The 20,039-nt window shown below is 41.2% G+C and overlaps 1 protein-coding gene across 1 annotated transcript in view; it reads right to left on the bottom strand.

The window, feature by feature from the left end:
* The window catches only part of DHX32 (DEAH-box helicase 32 (putative)), a 47,895-nt gene that overhangs the window by 10,654 nt on the left and 17,202 nt on the right, over nucleotides 1-20,039 (bottom strand). The window contains exons 3-7 of the mRNA XM_006143896.3: nucleotides 16,298-16,670; nucleotides 11,598-11,843; nucleotides 9,804-9,903; nucleotides 9,555-9,713; nucleotides 84-275 (exon numbers count right to left, since the gene is read on the bottom strand). Of these exons, the coding sequence (XP_006143958.1) occupies nucleotides 84-275; nucleotides 9,555-9,713; nucleotides 9,804-9,903; nucleotides 11,598-11,843; nucleotides 16,298-16,670 (1,070 nt within the window). The remainder of the gene's footprint in view (nucleotides 1-83; nucleotides 276-9,554; nucleotides 9,714-9,803; nucleotides 9,904-11,597; nucleotides 11,844-16,297; nucleotides 16,671-20,039) is intronic.

Below are 20,039 nucleotides of genomic sequence, written 5' to 3'. Positions count from 1 at the left end.
GAAAAGTCCCAAAAAAAAAAAAAAAAAAAAAGAAAGAAAAAAAAGTGGCCTCTACATACAAAGGACTGGTCATTAAGGAATACCTGTTACCATGGCAGCAATTGTTAGCATTTCATCCACACAGTCAAATTCACAGGATGCTAAGATGGACTTTGAGAGTTGTGGATCAAGAGGGAACTCCGACATGATGATTCCAAATTCAGAAAGGTTTCCATCATTGTCCAGCGCTGCCAGATAATCCAAGTCTTCCAAGGCCTGCATCAAACTTTCCGGTGCTAGAGAAGGAAGGACAGAAAGCAAAAAGTCTCAGACAGCTGAGATTGAAGACTAGGTACTGCATTTTCCTTCCCACACAAAATAAGAAACAGTAGACAAAATATGTGAAACAACCGTTTACAAGACGTCAAACATCAGGCAATGAAGGACAATGATTTCTGAGAAGGGGAAACTAATGGGGTCAGGCCTATGATTGTCCAAGTGCTGCTCTGAAAGTTTCCAGGCTGCAGTGCAGGAAGGGGGCCTTGGAAGGGCCTGCCAGACTTCCTGCATCATAAAGACAGTATGGAGGATCCAGAGAGAACCAGGGTGGCCAGGGCCCACAGGTCAGAGTACCTGAGAAAGCTACACAGCGAGAGAACTCTGGGGTCTTCCCTGGGTTAAGAAGTAGAGCACTAACCAGTGTTTATATGGAAGGAACTACTCCGGGCAAAGAAAGAGCCATGAGACTGGATTAGAAAGAACATTTCCTGGTGTTCATGCTGGACCTAGGGTAGGGCCTGTGCCCACCAGCCAGACTGGAACAACTCATGACATCTGGGTCACTGGTAGGAAACAGAAGGGATACCCCTAGATGAGCACTGCTCCAGTGCCATCTGACAAAAACTATGGAGCCAGACCTGCAGGGGTCACACTGCATCCTAGAACAAGACATAGAAATATTTACAAGAATACAAAAATATTCAGTGACCAACAAGGTAAAATGTAAAATATCTCGTATTCAACAAAAAATTATGACTCATGAAAAGCAAGAAAACATATTGCATAATAAAGAGGAACATTGGAACCAGCAGATGCAGTAATCATTATGTTGCTGGACTCCCATGTAGTTGACCATGGTTCAAGTGCCAAATCTGGCAGCTTAAAACATTCCAGGCAGGGAACCAGCAGTTAGCGTAATGGCTATGTCGCTGGACTCCCACGTAGTCTACCGCGGTTCGTGTCCCGGACCTGGTGGCTTAAAACTCACGCCGGGCGCGTGTGCGTGCGTGCCCAAGATCCCGAGAGGAGAATGGAGGAGAAGGGATTGCGGCGTGACCATCCTCCCTGGGGGGTGATTTCTCGCTTTCTGTCTCTATGTCTCTCTCTCTCTCTGTCTGTCTGGCGAGCGCACGCGCCCTACAGTGAAAATCTCTCAAAAAAAAAAAAAAAACAAAACATTCCAGGCACACGTACCTGTGTGCCCAAAATCCTCAGAGGAGAATGGAAGATAAGGGATTGTGGTGTGGCCATCCCCACTGAGGGGTGATTTCTCACTTTCTATCTCTCTGGCGAGCGCACAAGTCCTGTAGCAAAAATCTCTCTTAAAAATAAACAAATAAATAATGAGGAAAATTAATCAAAGCTGATGTGAAACTCAGATGATAGAATAGTAGACAAGGATGTTAAAAGAGTTATTTGCCAGAGCCAGCAGATGATGTAATGGTTACATTGTTGAACTCTCCTGTAGTCAACCACAGTTTGAGTCCTGGACCCGGCAGCTTAAAACTCACACTGGGTGTGTGTACGTGTGTGTGCCCAAAAGGAGAGTGGAGGAGAAGGGGATTGCTGTGTGTCCATCCTCCCCGGGGGGGCAGTGATTTATCACTTTCTGTCTCTCTGTCTCTGTCTCTCTGATTAGTGCGTGTGCCCAATAACAAAAATGTCTCTCTCAAAAAAAGTTATTTGCCAGTGTAAATTAAGACAGGGCACAATGAAAGACTACTCAAGGGGAATCTGCAGAGAACCTAGACATCCAGTAGAGACTGAAACACATCCCTACCTGTGAGAAAACACACTAGACTTCCTTACTGGTTCTAATTTTTCCCATTAAGATTTAAAACTGAGGGGAACCAGCAGTTAGCGTAATGGCTATGTCACTGGACTCCCACGTAGTTGACCGCAGTTCGCGTCCCGGACCCGGTGGTTTAAAACTCACGCCGGGCGTGTGTGCGTGTGTGCCCAAAATCCCGAGAGGAGAATGGAGGAGAAGGGATTGTGGCGTGACCATCCCCCGGGGGGGTGATTTCTCGCTTTCTGTCTCTATGTCTCTCTCTGTCTGTCTGGCAAGCGCATGCGCCCTATAGCGAAAAACCTCTCCAAAGGGAAAAAAAAAAGATTTAAAACTGAGCAGAAGACCATGGCTTTCCAGGAGTATTTCTGTCCTGGTTTTTGACCCTCTGTCCTGGTTGCATGCTGGCATAGAGCGTTAAAAACCTATCTGTTTATTCTTGGAAACCCTTTATCTACCCACACTGCCAAAGATGATACCTTCAGAAGTCACAATCCTGGAAAGGAAACAGATGGGTCCTTTCGAAAAAAAAAAAAAAAAGTTGGAGAGTTTCATCAGTGAGCCATGAAATGAAAAGTAACAGCTGATCTGCTGGAGAAGGGGCAACAGAAACAAGCCTCTTAGATTAAACAGAGCAAGAGGGTGTTGGGAGGACCAACTTAATGACTGAAAGCTTTTTAGAAACCAGTTTCTACACATTAGCAAAACTGCTGCATTGTAAGTTACAAGATCTTTGGCTACTGTCCCTATAACAGCTGGCTTGACAGTAGGTTCTGTCCCCAAAGGACACCTACTACCCAGTTGTACATCCTGGAGTTGAGGTGGCTGCACAGAGCTGGGAAAAGAAATGACTTCACGATTCTGACCCTGGTCCTAACAGCAGGGAAGAACAGCATGTTTCTGAGGTTTTATTATATTAGAAAGAATAAGTTAATAAATGCAGATTACACAGGTGAAAAAACCATGAATGAACAATGGAATAGGATTTCCTAATACTACATTCTACATTTGAACATCTCCCAATGTAGCCTATAACACTGTCTTACATGAAAAGCAGAAGGGTGTAGATGAGGGCTCTTTACAGCAGTGCTGTTTAAGTGTAAGCCCCGGTAGGTAATGCTAGCAAGGGAAATATAAATGTTTTAGTGTGAGTCCTCTTCTTCACGATGCACAATCGGACTGCTTTATTCTAAAGGCAATTTTGAGATGAACGAAACCTCATTTTTATTAAGCGTTCCTGCCAACAGCAGCTGTACTCCCTGTAGAACAGCTAGCTCGCTGCAAGGTCACACTTCTTCTCTGCCATTGCGCAAAGTAATCTGAAGGGCTCTATTCGTCACTGTTCGTGTGCCCTTTTCCTACAGAACCTCAAATGCTAACATGTGCCTGCACTTTCCTTCCCTGGCATCAGCAGAAAGGCTGGTTACAAAGAGATGGTTAATTTGCAACAAGGCTTAATTTAAGCCTACCGACAGAGGAGGGGCCGCACAGTGCTAACTCTGGACAAGAGCACACGTCAAATGAGTCCCAGGCTTTGCTGTGTCTTTTCTAGAACCAGCAGCCTGGCACAGCGTGTTTTGTATGTGTTTAAAATACATCCAACACTTCCGATGTAGAAGTGGCAGGAATCCTAGGTTGGCCCTCACCTTTCTCTTGCAAGGAAATCTGTCTATTCAGGTGCTTAAGCAGGTTTCCTCTAGTCCGGTCTCCTTTGTTACAATAACCTTTGTTCTACTTTCTGCCTCATTTGTCAAAGTGACTCAGAAATACTGAATTCCCTCTCAAGTTAGCTGATGTTATACAAATTAATGCAAATATGTTTATATGTATTTTCCTGTAGGTGCAAGTTTTAGTCCGCAACATTCCAAGAGGAATGTACTCAGTGAAGCGTCAAACCCTTTTCAGTCTGGAGTGGACAGTAGAGCATGATGTCTGTTGGTACACAGAGCCCAGACAAGGTCGGTTCCTCTCCTCCTGCCATACTCTATACCTTCCTTTCTTACCAACCGGGGCACAGAATTCAGGCTCAGACTGAGTGGTTAGAGTTGGGAAGGATTTTCGAGACAGGTTTTATTATATTAGAAAGAACGTGCTCCAATGGTAAACTGAAAGGACTCACTTTCAACCTCCGTGGGGGCAACGCCAGTGTCCTTACTGCCCTCCTCACTGCCAGTAGCAAGAGGTCAGGTGTGGCCCTGCTCCGCTGAGCTTGGTTGTAACTAAGGCCTCTCACTGCCAGCTCTGCTCCTGCCATGACATGGAAACAGCAGCAGCTCACCTCCCAAACCTTTCTTCTCCCAAAAGTCACAGCATCCCCACCCCATCCAGGCCTCAGAAATAACTTAGCAGGGAAGAAAGAAGAGGAATTTATCTCCCACACACAGCGACCTTTGCTCACATTCTCCTGGGAAAGACGACGAGCCTTCTGCAGGGCACACGTCCAGTTCGAGTTCCTCGGAGAAAGGGCATTGTGAAAGTTCTGACACTCTACAAATGACAAATGGTCCCCAGCCCCGGTAATCACTCTGACAGCCAAGAAGCCTGGCTCAGTTTCTTGTGGTAACTAATTGCAGGGCTCCCCACTCTCATACCGTGATAGAGAAACACCTTTGAAAAAGATTTACCGCTGCAGCTATATGACAATAAACTGGCAATACTAGAACAACCGGAAAAAAATTAGGAAAAAAAGTAGGGGCTTTAAAATGATCACATAATGAATGTTGTTTATATAACCAGTTTATGCTTGCCATTTGTTAGTTAACTTATTTCCTTCTAAGGATAATGCTCAAGTCCATTTACTTTCAGTCCCTTTATGAGTATCTTGTACTACTGGCACTTGTGATCAATCCCTTGAGTCAGGTTCACATATGAGACTGTCCCAATCTTTGCCCATCTGCAACAGAAGGTCTTGTGAGGGAAACTCACATACAAAGTGCTAATCAAGTTATTCTGGAAGTGCAGTGTGACCTCCTAACTGTTCCTTTTCTGGGAATTGCACCTCCACTCCATTTCCCATGCACAGAAAAACATGATGTTGTACTGTGATGACTCCACCACCACCCCGTTACCGCCATTATTCCCCAGTCACAGCTGACTGGTCCAGGATGGGCATCTTCTCAAATTCGACCAATGACTCCCTTTCTTGGGAGTTTTAGATTTTGGATCAAGAGAACTACGGCATTTCCAGGGGCTGACACAATACATCATAAAGCTTAGGGCAAGGGGCAGCTAAGATTCCACCATGTGGATTGGAGAGAGAGATGAGATGAAGAAATTGAGGAAAGAAGAGGTCTAACTAATTTGCTGAGTACAGACAGGTAGTGAGTGACAGAGCCAGGGTTGAAGCCCTGGCAGTCCGGATCAAGAACCTGAGCTTTCTGTGTTGACCCTTAAATATGATGTAGGCCATCTGCCTAGTTTGCCCAGGATGGTGTTTACAGGGGTCATTAGAAAAGTCATGACACAGTTTTGCATTGCAAATATGTCATGACTTTTCCGATGACTGAGTATTTCCATCTTTGTCCCAGTTTAATTAGCAACAGCAATCCTTTCACTTAAAAGCATACTGACTTGAATGATAAACCACGCAATCACAAGATTTATAAAAAGTCTATAATATCAATAGCAAAAAGTACTTCCAATCTGTGCCTATGATATCTCCTAGATTTTCTTTTCACTTTCTATAAAATTTATTGCTCCCAAGATACTCTAAGATACTCACAAACTGGCTTTTGAAAGTTATTTCAGGGGACCAGCAGATGGCATAATGGTTAGATCACTGGACTCCCACATAGTCGACAGCAGTTCAAGTCTTGGACCTAGTGACTTAAACTCCCACCAGGCACGTATTTGTGTGTGCCCAAGATCCCAAGAGGAGAATGAAGGAAAAGGGATTATGGTGTGGCCATCCCTCCTGGGTAGTGATTCCTCGCTTTCTGTCTGTCTCTCTGGCGAGTGCACACCCCCTATAGCAAAAATCTCTCTTAAAAAAAATAGAGTTGTTTGGGCATACTTACCCCCCTTTTTCTTACCCTTTCCCCATCTTAATATAACTTTTGTGCCACCATTAAACAGATAATAGTGTAACCTTCATTAACTTGAAAACCTAGACTGTGGCCTCCTGTCAGGGCAGCAATAGAGTATTTGCTTAACTCTCGGGTTGTCTGTGTGGCAATGAGCAGCTTCACTCCTGCCTGTGGATACAGGGATCTGCAGCAAAACTACCAGTGAGGGCCACAGTGTGAATGTGGAGTCAGCAGTCTGCTTCCCTCCCATTCTCCTTTTAGTACAGAACATAACATTTTAAGACCACTGTGTAAGTTCCAAAGCAAAATCTTGAGTTTCCAGTGATTTACAAACAAGCACACACACACTTCTCTAGTATGCTCACAAACTGGGCTTTTAGTGGGGCAAATACTATTCCAGAAGATCCTAATTAAGAATCATCTGGTAAAAATCTGCACCATCTGCACAGATGGAGCCAGAATCTTTAATTCCTCTTTTTGCTAGGGCCAACCCTGGTCTCTGCAGCAACGCTTCTGCTCCCAACCACTGACTTAATTCTCTCCCTGCGCTGTCTGTGTTTTTGATATCTTCGTCTCATCTTACAGTTCATGTTCTGACAGTTTGTGTTCAGCCTCATTTTTCTTTCCATAATCCAGAGAATCATAAATCATACCAACGTCAGTCATCTGGCCACCAACAAAATGAGTTCTGAGTCGAAATACAAAGATGACAGCTGGTGTGGGCTGGTACATTTTAGCTAGTTTTTCTCCAAATTCCTATCTATGTATCATTGCCTTCCAAGGGTAACAGCAGTCTCAGACCATCTGTTTCCACTAAAGTGGTCCATCCTGAGCTTTCTAACCGGGATGGACTGTGCCTGTGTCATTCATGACAAGAGGTCAATTTTCAGGCAGCCAAGGAAGAAACAAAATGAATTAAAAAAAAAATTGTCCATATCAAAGGAATTCAATAGCCCTTAACCTAGTTATGCCAAATTAATTTTTACATGGTTCATGAATTCTGAAAAGGGTAACAAGTTTGCTGCATTTGTGTGTTCAATTGTAAGTTGATAAAATGAAGCAGCAGCTGCAAGCATTTTTTTTTTTGCTTTCAAAATGATGAGTCAGAGTTAATCCACAGTTATATATTTCTCCCAGCACAGCAGAAAATAATTATGTGTGTATTGTCAGCAGACAAAAATAAACTGTGACCCTAACCCTTCTGTCCCCAGTTGTCAACTGTAAGCCTCATGGAGTAAGCTGCATAGAGAGAACACAGGGGTTCTACTGCGCTGCCATGGTTTGCTTTTCTAGATCTGTGACATCACCAAGCCTGCCTTAGCATTCTGCTTTCTGGTTTGCTCAGCATCCACCGTCCTGAGCAAGAAGAGGCCTAAGAAATTAACGGCTGGTGTCTTCTGTCTTGAGAGGTGAGCAGTAGGACTGGAAGAGCAATTCTTAAAAATGAAACATGTTTCTTGTTGGGGTTCACAACACACCACCTCAAAACCTGACTACAGAAGAGTAGAATATGCCACCCCGAAATATACTTCTTTGGCATTGTTTGAACTGGTTATTCTAAGAAACTGCAGACACAGGAGTAGCTCTGAAAAGCTGTCCTTTTGTAAAAGAAACATATCTGTAAAGGAAATTTACCTTAGTAAAAGTAGCAGGAAAAGGGCTGCTGGGAGACAGCTTTTACTAACGAGACTTACTGCAGAGCAAGACACACTTGATGCAACACCCATCTCCTCCCCTAGCTGCTCATACCTTGTGTCCTCCCATAACTTGGATTGCTACCATCTCCCTCAGAGGCCCCAAGTTCGTATTCCTTTCTGTAGCTCAGGATGCTACCTAAGCTTCGATCGTGTGACCCCTCTTCAAGTCTCCTCTTTCATGGGACTCCTGTGTGTACATATGTCATTCAGTGTGTATTTTGCCTCTCATGTTAACTTCTCTGAAGTCAGCTGAATATGGAGCCCAGAGAACCTAAGAGGGTAGAGAGAAGCCATTTTTCTCTTCCTACACTTTCCAGAGGGTGGTTTGTGGAAGTTAGTGTAGCTGATCTGTTCATGACAGAAGCACAGCCATGTGATGCTCTGAAGCCACTAGTGACCATGTGTGTTTAAGGTATGTAATTTCTCTATGACTCAGTTTTCTCATGTGCAAAAGGGAGCAAATAATAGCATTCACCTCACAGGGTGATTGCAAGTGTTAAATGATTTCATATGTGAGTAAACATCAGATAAATGTTACTGCTTTTGTTATTACTGAGAATATATAAGTATTTATTCATATATTTAGAGAGATTTTTGCTATAGGGCACATGTGCTCAACAGAGAGACAGAGACAAAAAGAAATCACCCCCATGCCACAATTCCTTTTCCTCTATTCTTCTCTTGGGATTTTGGGCACACATACATGCCTGCCGTGAGTTTCAAGTCATCAGGTCTGAGATTCGAACTGCGGTCACCCATGTGGGAGTCCAGCACCTTAACCACTATGCCACCTGCTGGCCCGAGAACATGGAAGTATTTAAATGGACAAGCAAAAGTACAGCATTTGCTGCTTTCAAGCTCTCCTCACCAGTTGGTTGGTGATGTTTTAAACTAGTCAACATTCACTTCCCAGATACTAACTCCAGAGCTGAAGAAACATTTACCCGGCATACCAAACAAGGTAACTGGGAATGCAGACAAAACCACGGGGCTCACACAGAGCCATCCTTGGCTTCCTTTTCTGAGTCCATGGTAGCACTCTGCCCTGTGGCTTTGGCAGCTGCTACACAGGTAGGAAACGCCTGTCCTTGTGTTTCCTTAGCCTTTTATTCAGCATTCTGGTGGCTTCTAATTAAGCGGCTGGCTGCAGGAGCAGCAAAGATCTTAGCAAGCCACGGGGCTAGAGGGAGGGAGCCACAGCCACTGCTAGAATAGAGGGCTTTTCTCATTATACTCACTAGAGAGAGAGTCCCCCAAGAGAAATGAGTTAGATTATAATGACAAAGTCTCAGTCCTGAGTTTAAAACTTTACTTCTCTCACCTAAGTGTGACCTAAATTACAAATGAGTACAATTCTACTGGATTTTCCTGGGTGATAGTTAACGATTCATAAGGAAGGACCATTTGCCTTCCTTGAGTATCTGCTCTAAGGAACGTGAAGCTGCCAAGGGAGAGTTCTCTTTTACCCTCTATGGATCTACCCCAACACCTCCCCCCTCCACTATCCAGCCTTATTTCTGCTGGCCTGGCTTACAGTCCCCAGGCTCCAGTGTCTAATCAAAGTCCATTTCCATGGTCAGAGCGGATATTTCCTAGAGGACTTCTGTGTGTTTTTTTCAATTACTTTTAGGGAACACCCCCTCCCCCACGTTTAGTGAGAAAAATGCTTCAGTATAAACGAAATCTCCGGTTTACGTGTACTGCCGAGTGTGACTTGCTTAGGGCTGGGAATAGGTGAGACCGGCCCGGGGCCCCTGCCCTGCTAACACGGGAACACACAGCTACCTGGTCTATTCATGAAGTCACAGTGGCCTAAGCCTGCGATGTCTATCCTCTTCATAAAGAGCACCATGCTCGTTAGGTTGGCTTCCTGCATTTCTGCAGGCTTAAGTGGCCTCATGTCTTTGGAGGCAAAGTCTTCAGTGTATAGACAGAAGAGTTTTCCTAAAAGAAATGAAGGAAAATGGCTTTAGTCTCTCTGCTCTGCCTTCATTCTAGCATTTCTGTAATTCACTTTGGTGTCCGCGGTGCTACCTGAAGGAGATGAGCCGAGAATTTGCTTCCGTATCTCTGCTTGGCTTTGGCTGATGGGCTGCATGACAAGTGAGTTTGCTCTTATTCTCGGGTTGTACACCTTTAAATGGAAAGACAGTATCTTTAGCATCAGATAACTCAAGACTTAGCAGGTTCACTGAACCTGAAGTGACAGTGCTGTTTGCAGCATTTTACTTCCTGAAACGCTCTGCTACAGACTCATTTTCTTGGTACAATATTTATTATTGTTTCACTTGCCTTGAGATGGAAACTGCGAGTGCTCTGATAAATGGATTTAAAGGTTGTCTGCTTTCATTGTAGCTTCAATAACTATGGGACCTCTATATCATCTGCTGAAATACTAGAGCTGTCACTTCTTAAAGCACTGTACTGGTAAATAACACATACTCACATGCCACACCGAGAAAAGATTTACCACCCGACAGTGCTGTGCTTCTTTCAAGTTTTGTTCAACTTGAATGCGATCTTGTTGGTTTCACCTCTATAACATACGTTGAGATGTTTCCGTCCTAACAATTAATACCACACCATTGATCACACTCACGGTGATTTTTCTTACACGTGGTTAATAATGCTGGTTCTCTAAAGGGAAGACTAGTTGAATGGAGATCAACTAACTGATTCCATGGAAACCTGCCTAAGCATTGTGATTACTCTGTAATGGGAGGCTCATAGCCTGGACAGATAAAAGCTATTCAGCATCTAATAATGGTAATGGTAGGTTCCTTTCAGATCTCGTGTGCTCTGATGGTAAATTCCTAAAGTCTTTTGAAATACCTATTTTCATTTTTTTTCTAATTTTTTAAAGATTGTGATAAAAGTAATATACATTTTTTTTTTTTTGGAGAGGTTTTTCCTATAGGGCGCATGCGCTCGCCAGAAAGACAGAGAGAGACAGAGAGACAGAAAGTGAGAAATCCCCCCCCAGGGGGGATGGCCATGCCGCAATCCCTTCTCCTCCATTCTCCTCTCGGGATCTTGGGCATGCACGCACACACGCCTGGCGTGAGTTTAAGCCGCCGGGTCTGGGACTCGAACTGCGGTCGACTACGTGGGAGTCCAGCAACATACCCATTACACTAACTGCTGGTCCCGAAAGTAATATACTTTTTAAAAAAATTTAGGATGGAAAATTTATCATGTGAATTGATAAGCCAAAATTTTTGCTAACATTATAGTCAGTGTACTTGAAACTAATTTTTAGTAAATTACCAGGGGCAGGATGCTAATTTCTTTGATAAAGGGACTACTAAAATATCTATCAGAGGTACATAAGAGAAGATCAGTGTAGGAATCAAATACTTTCCTTAGTTAAAGAAAAAAAATACTGACAAGGAGAACCACCACCTTAGTTGTATCTTTCCTCAAAATGTCTTCTCTGGCTCCTCAGTTTATTTCCAGACTACCAAGATGCTAATTAACACATATGTAATTAAGGCTTCTGGGGGTCAGCAGGTGGCACAGTGGTTAAGGTACTGGACTCTCACACGGCCGACCACGGTTTGAGTCCCAGACCTGGCAGCTTGCTTTCACACTTTCCCTTTCTCTCTCTCTCTGGTTAAATTAAAATAATAATAACAACAAATAATAATTATTTTTCTAAAAAAAGATTTCTGTTACTGGTTACAATAATTCTTCTTTGTGCACGTGACCCAATTCAGAGAATCCCAGATCATACAGTTCATCCTCACTTTCTGGTCAGTGAAATAGTAGAACCCCAAAAACTGATTGACAATGAGCAGCAGTCTATTTAACCTACCCAGTAATAATTACCTTTCTTCTTTCTACACCCACATCAATAACAAATTTGACAGTGTTGCTCCAGATCAAAGACTCTCCAGAGCTAGTGGTTAACACCACTCTTCTTTGATACACTTGGCATCTTTTTTCAGTCTCATCAGTTGGCTTGAATAATGTACACTTCTCTTTTGGATACAAGGTAACAACTACTAGTTCTCCAAGATCTGGGTTTAACTTAGACCCTTCTTGACAAACAATTTCATAGGCTTTTTCAATATCCTAAAATGGAAAAAAAAAATCATCCATGAGAATAAAGTATGATACAACTTCACTACTTTAAAAGAAAAAAAAAAGCTTTAATAAAATTTTAGGCAATACTGCGTAATATATACAGAGAAAGAAATGTCTTGGTTGTTTCCTATGTATATCTTTAAATAAAAAAAGAAGATATAACAGGAGGAGGAAATTTCTTTGGGGAAGTTAAATATAATTTATAAACAATTTCATTTCTTTTAGTACAAAATGGTGCTTCTTTTGTGAAATGTACCATCTTCACTTCTCTGCATTTATCCTATTTTTTTCTAGTTTGAAGCAATTTCCCAATCCATTAACAATGACAGATAAACAAAAATTATTTTCACATCAATGATGCAGCACTATGTTTTAATGGTTCAGAACCAAGAATTATAAAACAATCCTCAGATTTCCTATGAAAACATGTAAACAAACATACTCCATAATTGGGATCTCCACCTGGATCACTTCAAAAATTACTTTGACCATTAGCACAATGGCAGTAATGCAAGAAAGTAGACAGAAAATAGTCATTACTATTTATATGTTTGTATGATTTAGAAATATCCTTTTAAACTTTTTCACTGTAAAATGGAAGAAAAAAGTAAATTATTTGCCATAAAACTACATGCCAGGTAATTAGTATAAAAAGCTTTAAAAGGTAAGGCATTTTAGATAGTATTTTTCTATTTCTCAAATCACAAATCATTTTTGGAACCCTATATAAAATAGATGACACTTAATGTGACTTTTTCTCCCTTTTATATTTCCAAAATTTCTATCTCCTAAGACCCTTGAAAATCACCAAATGGGAGGAACTCATTTAATATCAATAGATTGATTAGATTTCAGTAAAGACCTAAAAAAGAAAAATGACTTTCCGTGGCCATTATAGTTATTAAGACTTGATTGCATTCTTCATTTCCCTAGTTCAAGTCTTTTTCCTTCCCATACCATTTCAAGAATGGGACTGAATTTGCTCAAGGGAGTTGCAGGAAGACAGATCTGCCTGGAAAAGGAGCCCAGCACTACAAGGCTCAAGTAACCAGGGCGAGTTACTCTCTGGTGATCCAAGGCCATTCCACTGTGTTCCATACCAGCAACAATTATGGATATCTTCTCTTGTCACACTCCCCTTTTCTGCGTGCACTTGATTTACTTGGTACAGATTTTTTATGAAACAAAAAAGCATGACTATTTATCATAATGAATGAAACCTTGCCAAATGGAATAATGAGAACAAAACTACTGTTTTAACAATGCTGATCACTTCATTTTACCTCATGCATTACATGAGGATAGTTTAGATATTGAGAGGGAAGAACAAGTACTTCAGCTGCATTCTTCTGATCCTTGAGGCTGCCTCACCTTACAAGGATATACATTCCCTCCTGAAAGACCGTATCTAGCAAGCTGCCCATGAGTGCTACTTGACCCTCAACAGATCACTTGGAGTTGGAAAAGGAGATCTGATATCAGTAGCCCACTCATGAGCAATTTTTTGTCAAAATATACTTTCAAGTTGCACTGAAAATGTTAATTCTTACTCTCTTAGAATACTGTTAAAAAGTAATTTGGGCCGCTAATTTTTTAAATTTCTAATTTACAGATACTAGTTGTACATACATATGAGTTACAGTTTTTCCAAACATGTATTTGTTCTATAATGACCCAATCAGGGCAATGAACTTGTCCACCACATCATTACTTTGTGTTGCGTAATTTTTCATTTTTTACTTGCTTCTAGTTGTTAAAGCTTTTTAGATGTAGGTGGGTTTTAATGTTGACTTTTGTTACAAATAGGAGAAAAAGAATAAAAAGTATCTTTGGAAGGAAAAAAGCAGAACAAAATAGAAATATTGTATACAGACTTCTCAAGTACAACAGCCCCAGGGCTGTGAGGTCATTGTCTTCAGAATCTAAAAAGAATACTTAAAATATGCCTCTGGTGCTTCACACCTATTGCTTATTCATTTCCTGATTCCTATTCAATGGGTACAGTACATTTACGTGTGTGGGGCTTACTTTTTTAAGAATTATTTTATTTAACTTTATTTATTTATTTAAATTTGACTAGAGAGGGACAGCGTGAGAGTGAGAGTGAGAGAGGGAGAGAGAGAGAGAGAAAGAGAGAGAGAAAGCTGCCAAGTCCAGGATGCGAGCCGCAGTCGGCCATGTGGGAGTCCAGCACCCTTAACCACCACGATACCTGCTGGTCCCATGTGGACTTTCTCTAACTACCTGCACAGCAAAGGAAAATGGCAACACCCAGTGAAGGAAGATATCTAGCATATATGTAGTCCTCCAAATGAAAGACTCAAAACTGCACAGAACATTTCCCAGGACAACCTCCAAAATGACACCTACTTTGTGATAGTTTAAGTATTGCACAATAATTTGGTTAAACATTATCATAAATCTCAACTTATGTGTCTATTTTTTTAAATTTTTTTTAATTTTTTGGTTTCCAAGTTAAAAGATGGTTAACTGATAAGGAACAATGCCTGAACACTAAGGGCTCTCAGTCTCAACTAAGTACTGAGCCACAGGGCAGCATGTGAACTATGGAGACTAATTCATGGCAGGGGTGGTGCCAGGCAACTGGGCATGGTGTATCTGCATTTCACTGCAACCTCTCAGTTGAGGTCAGGAGTAGAAGCTTCCACTCATAGCATTATATTGGCATTCAACAACTTTTGCATTTTGGAAGATTTCAGATTTTCAGATTACAGATGTTCAACTTACAATTTCCACTACTGGCTATGATAAAAATGCATCTTCTAAAATATGACAATCCAAAAGTCACTGTTCAGTTAGTTATTCTTATATTTAACTTATAAGAATAATCTAAGCCTACCCCTACCCCTGTTCCATTGGGAGCTTTATTTTTCCAAAAATTCACTTTTAGAATTTTTACTTAGATCACTGTTCCTCCCATCAGTCTTTATTATTATCATGCAGGGATTGGTAATAGAATAAATCACTGGATGAGTAGAAGATTTACAACTGAAGAGAATGTGTATCGTTTATATACAGAAAACTGATAAATATGCTGCAGATGTACATCTAAGATTCTGAATTACTTTCCTTAAGAAAAAAGATAAAAATTTAAGTTGTAAGATAACTGTCTAAAGTTCCCAAAGCTAGAAGGCTTAATTATCTTTTATGCTTTGAATATAAAATAGAATAAATACAGAAATCATTTCTGAAAGCATGTGAGTAGTTGAGAGAGCAGTCTTTCTTCAGCTGGTGGCTCACCCTATACCAGACAATTTTCTTCTTGGTTTCTAATCACTGGAAGCACTACATATTTGAGTCACAGTCTAAAAACTAGTGTTTTTACTCTCTGAATGAAAAGGTGGGAAGGAGGAAAAAGAAAAGGCTGGGTAATTAGTCTCTAAGAAGAGAGTTCTAATTCTGGAGGCTTTTAGATTTGGCCAGTAGAAAGGAGGAGGGCCAGTGTAGCTGCAATTACTTAAAAAAAAAAGGAAAAGCAATTTGAAATGGCACCTTAATTGTGTAAAAGCAGCAAAAGCATGGAAAAGATGTTCAATTGTATATTTCCAATCAGTCTTTTGAAGTGTTTTTTTTTTTTTTTTGAGAAATCTAAGATATGATTTTTCTCATTCACCTTTTAAGAAAAGGAGATCCAGGGGCCAGTGGGTGGCATGGCAGTTAAGGTACTGTATCTTACATGGCTGACTGTGCAGGGCTGAGTCTACACCAGGTACATGTGCATGCGGGTGTGCCTCAAATCCCAAAACCCTGTGCAGTGTGGCCATCCCCGCAGGGGATGATTTCTCACTTTCCCTCTCTCTCTGTCTTTTTCTGGCAAGTGCATGCATCCTATAGCAAAAACTTAAAAGAGAAAAGGAGCTCCAGTCTAGGGAGACAGTCTTTTGGACTATATAAATTATGTTTTCCCCCATACACATTTGTGGGAAAGGTTTTTGTATAAGTATTATTATAATTTTGTATAATTATAATTCTATACTAACTACTTGGATTATATTCCTGATTTCCAAGAAAACCTGCTCCTAACATAAGGAGGCAGCTGAGGTCAGCATGTACCTACTGTGTGAGTTACCAGTTCACAGCAAGTGTAAGTGGAACCAGCTCTCATTTGGGGCGGCCCATGAGGCAGCCTGAGCCTAGTGGAAAGAAGCTGGCTCTGGAGATCATTTCTACAAACTCAGGATGCCTCACTAGTTCTTTGTTTTCAGTGCAGTGTGTGATCTAAGAAGCACTTCCTTGTTCTCCTTTCAACACAGGTTTTATTTACCCTAATAACGCTCCTTCTAAAGGATGAAAAAATGAGGTGTGATGGGATCAAATATTTAAACAGTTAATAAGCAAACTGAGACCTGTATGTTAGTTATTAAAAGCTTCCCAAATGAAATACCTCATTACTATGTTAGGTTAGAATATTACTTACTTACTTGTTCACAGGCCAGAAAGACAACAATGTCACCCTTCTCACCAGAGTGGTGAATTTCAAAGATAAGGCGTAAAATAGACTCAAAAGAATCCTTTTGAGCCCCACTAAGGTACACAACCTCCACAGGGTGCTTGTTTTTCACTTCTATGAGAGGCACGTTTCCATAATAAGAACTGAGTTTGCTGATCAGGTGAGGTGAGGAGTTAATTATGAGCTTCAATTCTGGTCTTGCTAGTAAAACATCTTTAAGAAGTCCAAGTAACACGTCAGTTGCAATGCTTCTTTCATGAATATCATCTAAAATGATGACCCCATAGCTACCCAAAAAAGGATTGGACATCATTTCTCTTTGCAACATGTCATCAGTACAATACCTATAAAGAAGAAACATTAAGGTTAGAATTTCTCATGAAAAGAACTGCAAATATGCAAAGAACTTCTCTAACAACAAAATGTCCTTCTTATAATTCTTTCTAAAGCAGTGGTTACAAATTTTTATTGAGGCCAAAATTCCTTTAAGTTGATAAAGTCTACAAACCTATAATACAGAGACATACAAACGAAATTTATACCAACTTTGTTCACAAACCCCCTGAGGATCATCACTGAACCCTAAGTTAAAAACCTCTGCCTAGGGGGCCAGCAGGTGGTGTGGTGGTGAAAAGCACTGGATTCCCACATGGTGACGATGGTTTGAGTCCCAGACCTAGCAGCTTGCTTTCTCACTTTCCCTTTCTCTCTCTCTCTGGTCAAATTAAAAAATAATAATCACAAATGGAATTAAATAAATAAATGATTTTTAAAAATTAAAAAAAAAAAAAACCCTCTGCCTAGGGGACTAGTGGGTGGCGTGCTGGTTAAGGCACTCAACTCCCACGTGGTTGGCTGTGGTTCAAGTCCTGGACCTAGTAGCTTGAAACACACTGCACGTATGTGTGCATGCCCAAAATCCTGAGAGGAGAATGGAGGGGAAGGAATTGGAGAATGGCCATTTCTTCTGGAGGGTGATTTTTCACTTTCTCTCTTTGTCTCTTTCTCTCTCTGGCAAGGGCATGCACCCCATGCCAAAAAATCTCTCCCAAATTAAAAAACAAAAATGCCCTCTGTGTTAATAATGTACATTAATAAGAGCTGCATTTTAACACCTGCCTTGAGCTTTATAAATGATAAAGTAATACTATAAAACACTGTCAGGTAAGCAGTTTCTCCTCTCTTTCATTGGTGGAAAAATTTTGAGTAAAAGCATACACTTTTCAAGGAAAAGTTACAAGAATGATAATTCTGCCTCAGGATTATGGCCCAACTAGCCAACTGTTAGGACTCTTACTGGTGGCTCACTGCAAGAGATGATATCACCAAAAGGTTAGCATCAAGTTTGAAATGTCATCCACCTAATCATCGAAGTGTCTAAAAAACAAACCACTTATTTAAGAGCATATGCAAATTAGCCAGAATTCCTAGAAGGTGGAGGGATCATTAGTGATTTTTTTAAAGATTTTCTTTTAACTTTTATTAATTTATTTAAATTTGAACAGAGAGGGACAGAGAGAGAAGAGAGAGAGGGAGAGAGAGAGAAAGTGAGAAAGCAAACTACCAGGTTCAGGACTTGAACTGCAGTTGCACATGTGGGAGTCCAACACCCTTATCAGCCACCTGCCGGCCCATCATTAGTGATTTTAATAAAAATTTCCAGTAGGTTTTGGGATAAAAAAATAATAATAATAAAAGCAACAGCCTCTAAGTCATTCAGCATCATGAAAATATCTCTTGGACACTAATTATTTACCTGTTTTATTTTTTACCTATTATTTACCTAGTTTTTACTGCTTTAAAACAAAATAAAAACAAGTCCATATACTTTCTACACATTTAAGCTTATTGCTTTTATTTATCCTCCACAGCAGTTCTGAGACTGCCATCCTGAGAAAAGCCTGCTTGCAGGACCAGCCTCACACATAGCACAGCAATGAAGCACTTTGAGGAGGAAGCTGGACCCACATGGCCAGCCACAGTTCAAATCCTAACCCTGGTGGCTTGAAAACCACACTAGGTGCATGTGCACGTGTGCCCAGGATCTTGATAAGGAGGGATGGAGGAAAAGGGATTGTGGTGTGACCAGGCCTCACGTGGGTGTGGGTGATTTCTTTCTTTCTCTCTCTCTCTGGCTCACTCTCCTTGGTATATGCTCATACCCACTGGCATCACAAAGAGAAATTAATAAGAAAGGCCTGCTTTTGAGACATTTGGGAACTTGGATCTAGTTAGGGTAAGTTCTCAACTATTCTCAGAACTAAGAGTGGCTCACTGGAACTCAATCGCTTAAGAAATATGTTTTGGGGCCAGCAAGTGCCATAGTGGTTAAGGTGCTGGACTCCCACATGGCTGACTGCGGTTTGAGTCCCGTACTGGGGACTTGAAACTCATGCCAGACATGTGTGCAGGCATGGCAAAAATCCTGAGAGAAAGAAGGGACTGCTGCATGGCCATCCCCCCAGGGGATGATTTCTCACTTTCCATCTCTTTGTCTCTCCAGTGTGTGTTCTTGCTCTATAGCAAAAATCTATTTTTTTAAAAATCTCTTTTTTTTTCTGAACATGTGCTTTCCTATGGGATTTTGAAATGTACTAGGCAGAGGGTGACTATGTGGCCAATCCCCAGTAAAAACCTCTATTAAGTTTCCCTAGTAGGGCACAGTTTCACATGTGTTGCCACCACTTTGTTGGGGAAGTCCTGCATTATCCCATGTAAGCAGGAACTCTTGAAGGCTTGCACCTGGGTCTTCACCCATTCATCATCTCTGCTGGTTGTGCTTTGCATTCTTTCAATACATCTTAGTTGCAAGTACCTATATGCTAAATCCTATGAGCCTTCCTAGCAAGTCATCAAACTTGGGGTGACATGAGGCACACTGACACAGACTATGGACCTTATCACCAAAACCATGGATACCAAAGAAGAAACTGATTTAATTTGACAGTGATATGAGATGTAACAGATATCCAGGTTTGGAAATTTTGACTCTCTCCTTGGCTTTTGACCATGAGCAAGGTGTTTATAAACCACAATTTTCCCATTTATTTATTTATTTATTTTGAGAGAGATTTTTGCTATGGGGTGCATGCACTTGCTGGAGAGACAGAGAGACAGAAAGCAAGAAATCACTCCTAGAGGAGATGGCCAAGCTGCAATGCCTTCTTCTACATTCTCCTCTTGGGATTTTGGGCATGCACGCACATGCACCAGTGTGTTATAAGCAGCCGGGTCCAGGACTCGAATCGTGGTCAGCTACATGGGAGTCCACCAACGTAACCATTACGCCATCTGCTGGTCTCCAGTTTTTCCATTTATAAATGTGGGATGGAGAACAAGAAGAACATGATGGGCATGTGTGCAGGTGTGTCCAAAAGTCCAACAAAGTGGAGAAATGAGGGAGAGGGATTGCAACATGACTACACTCCATTGGATGGTGTTATCTTCCCACCTCTACCCTGCCCCAGTCTCTCTCTGGTAAGTACATGCATGTACTCTCTGGAAATAATAATATAAATATGGGATAGTAATGTCCACCTTGAAGATTTTTTCAAATGGTTAAATGAAAAAATATATGTACCAGCCCAGTGCTTGGTGGATGCTAGAGCTTAATAAATGCTTCCTTCCTTCCTTTCTTTGCTTCTTTCCTCCTTTCTGTTTTAATTTGCCAGAACATACATGCACTTGTCAGAGAGAGAGAGAGGGAGAGAGAG

The sequence above is a fragment of the Tupaia chinensis genome, unplaced genomic scaffold (assembly GCF_000334495.1).
Source record: "Tupaia chinensis unplaced genomic scaffold, TupChi_1.0 Scaffold000113_1, whole genome shotgun sequence".
In the NCBI taxonomy this organism is placed as follows: domain Eukaryota; kingdom Metazoa; phylum Chordata; class Mammalia; order Scandentia; family Tupaiidae; genus Tupaia; species Tupaia belangeri.
Note: the sequence above shows the minus strand (reverse complement) of the source record. Positions and strands in the feature narration are given on the sequence as shown.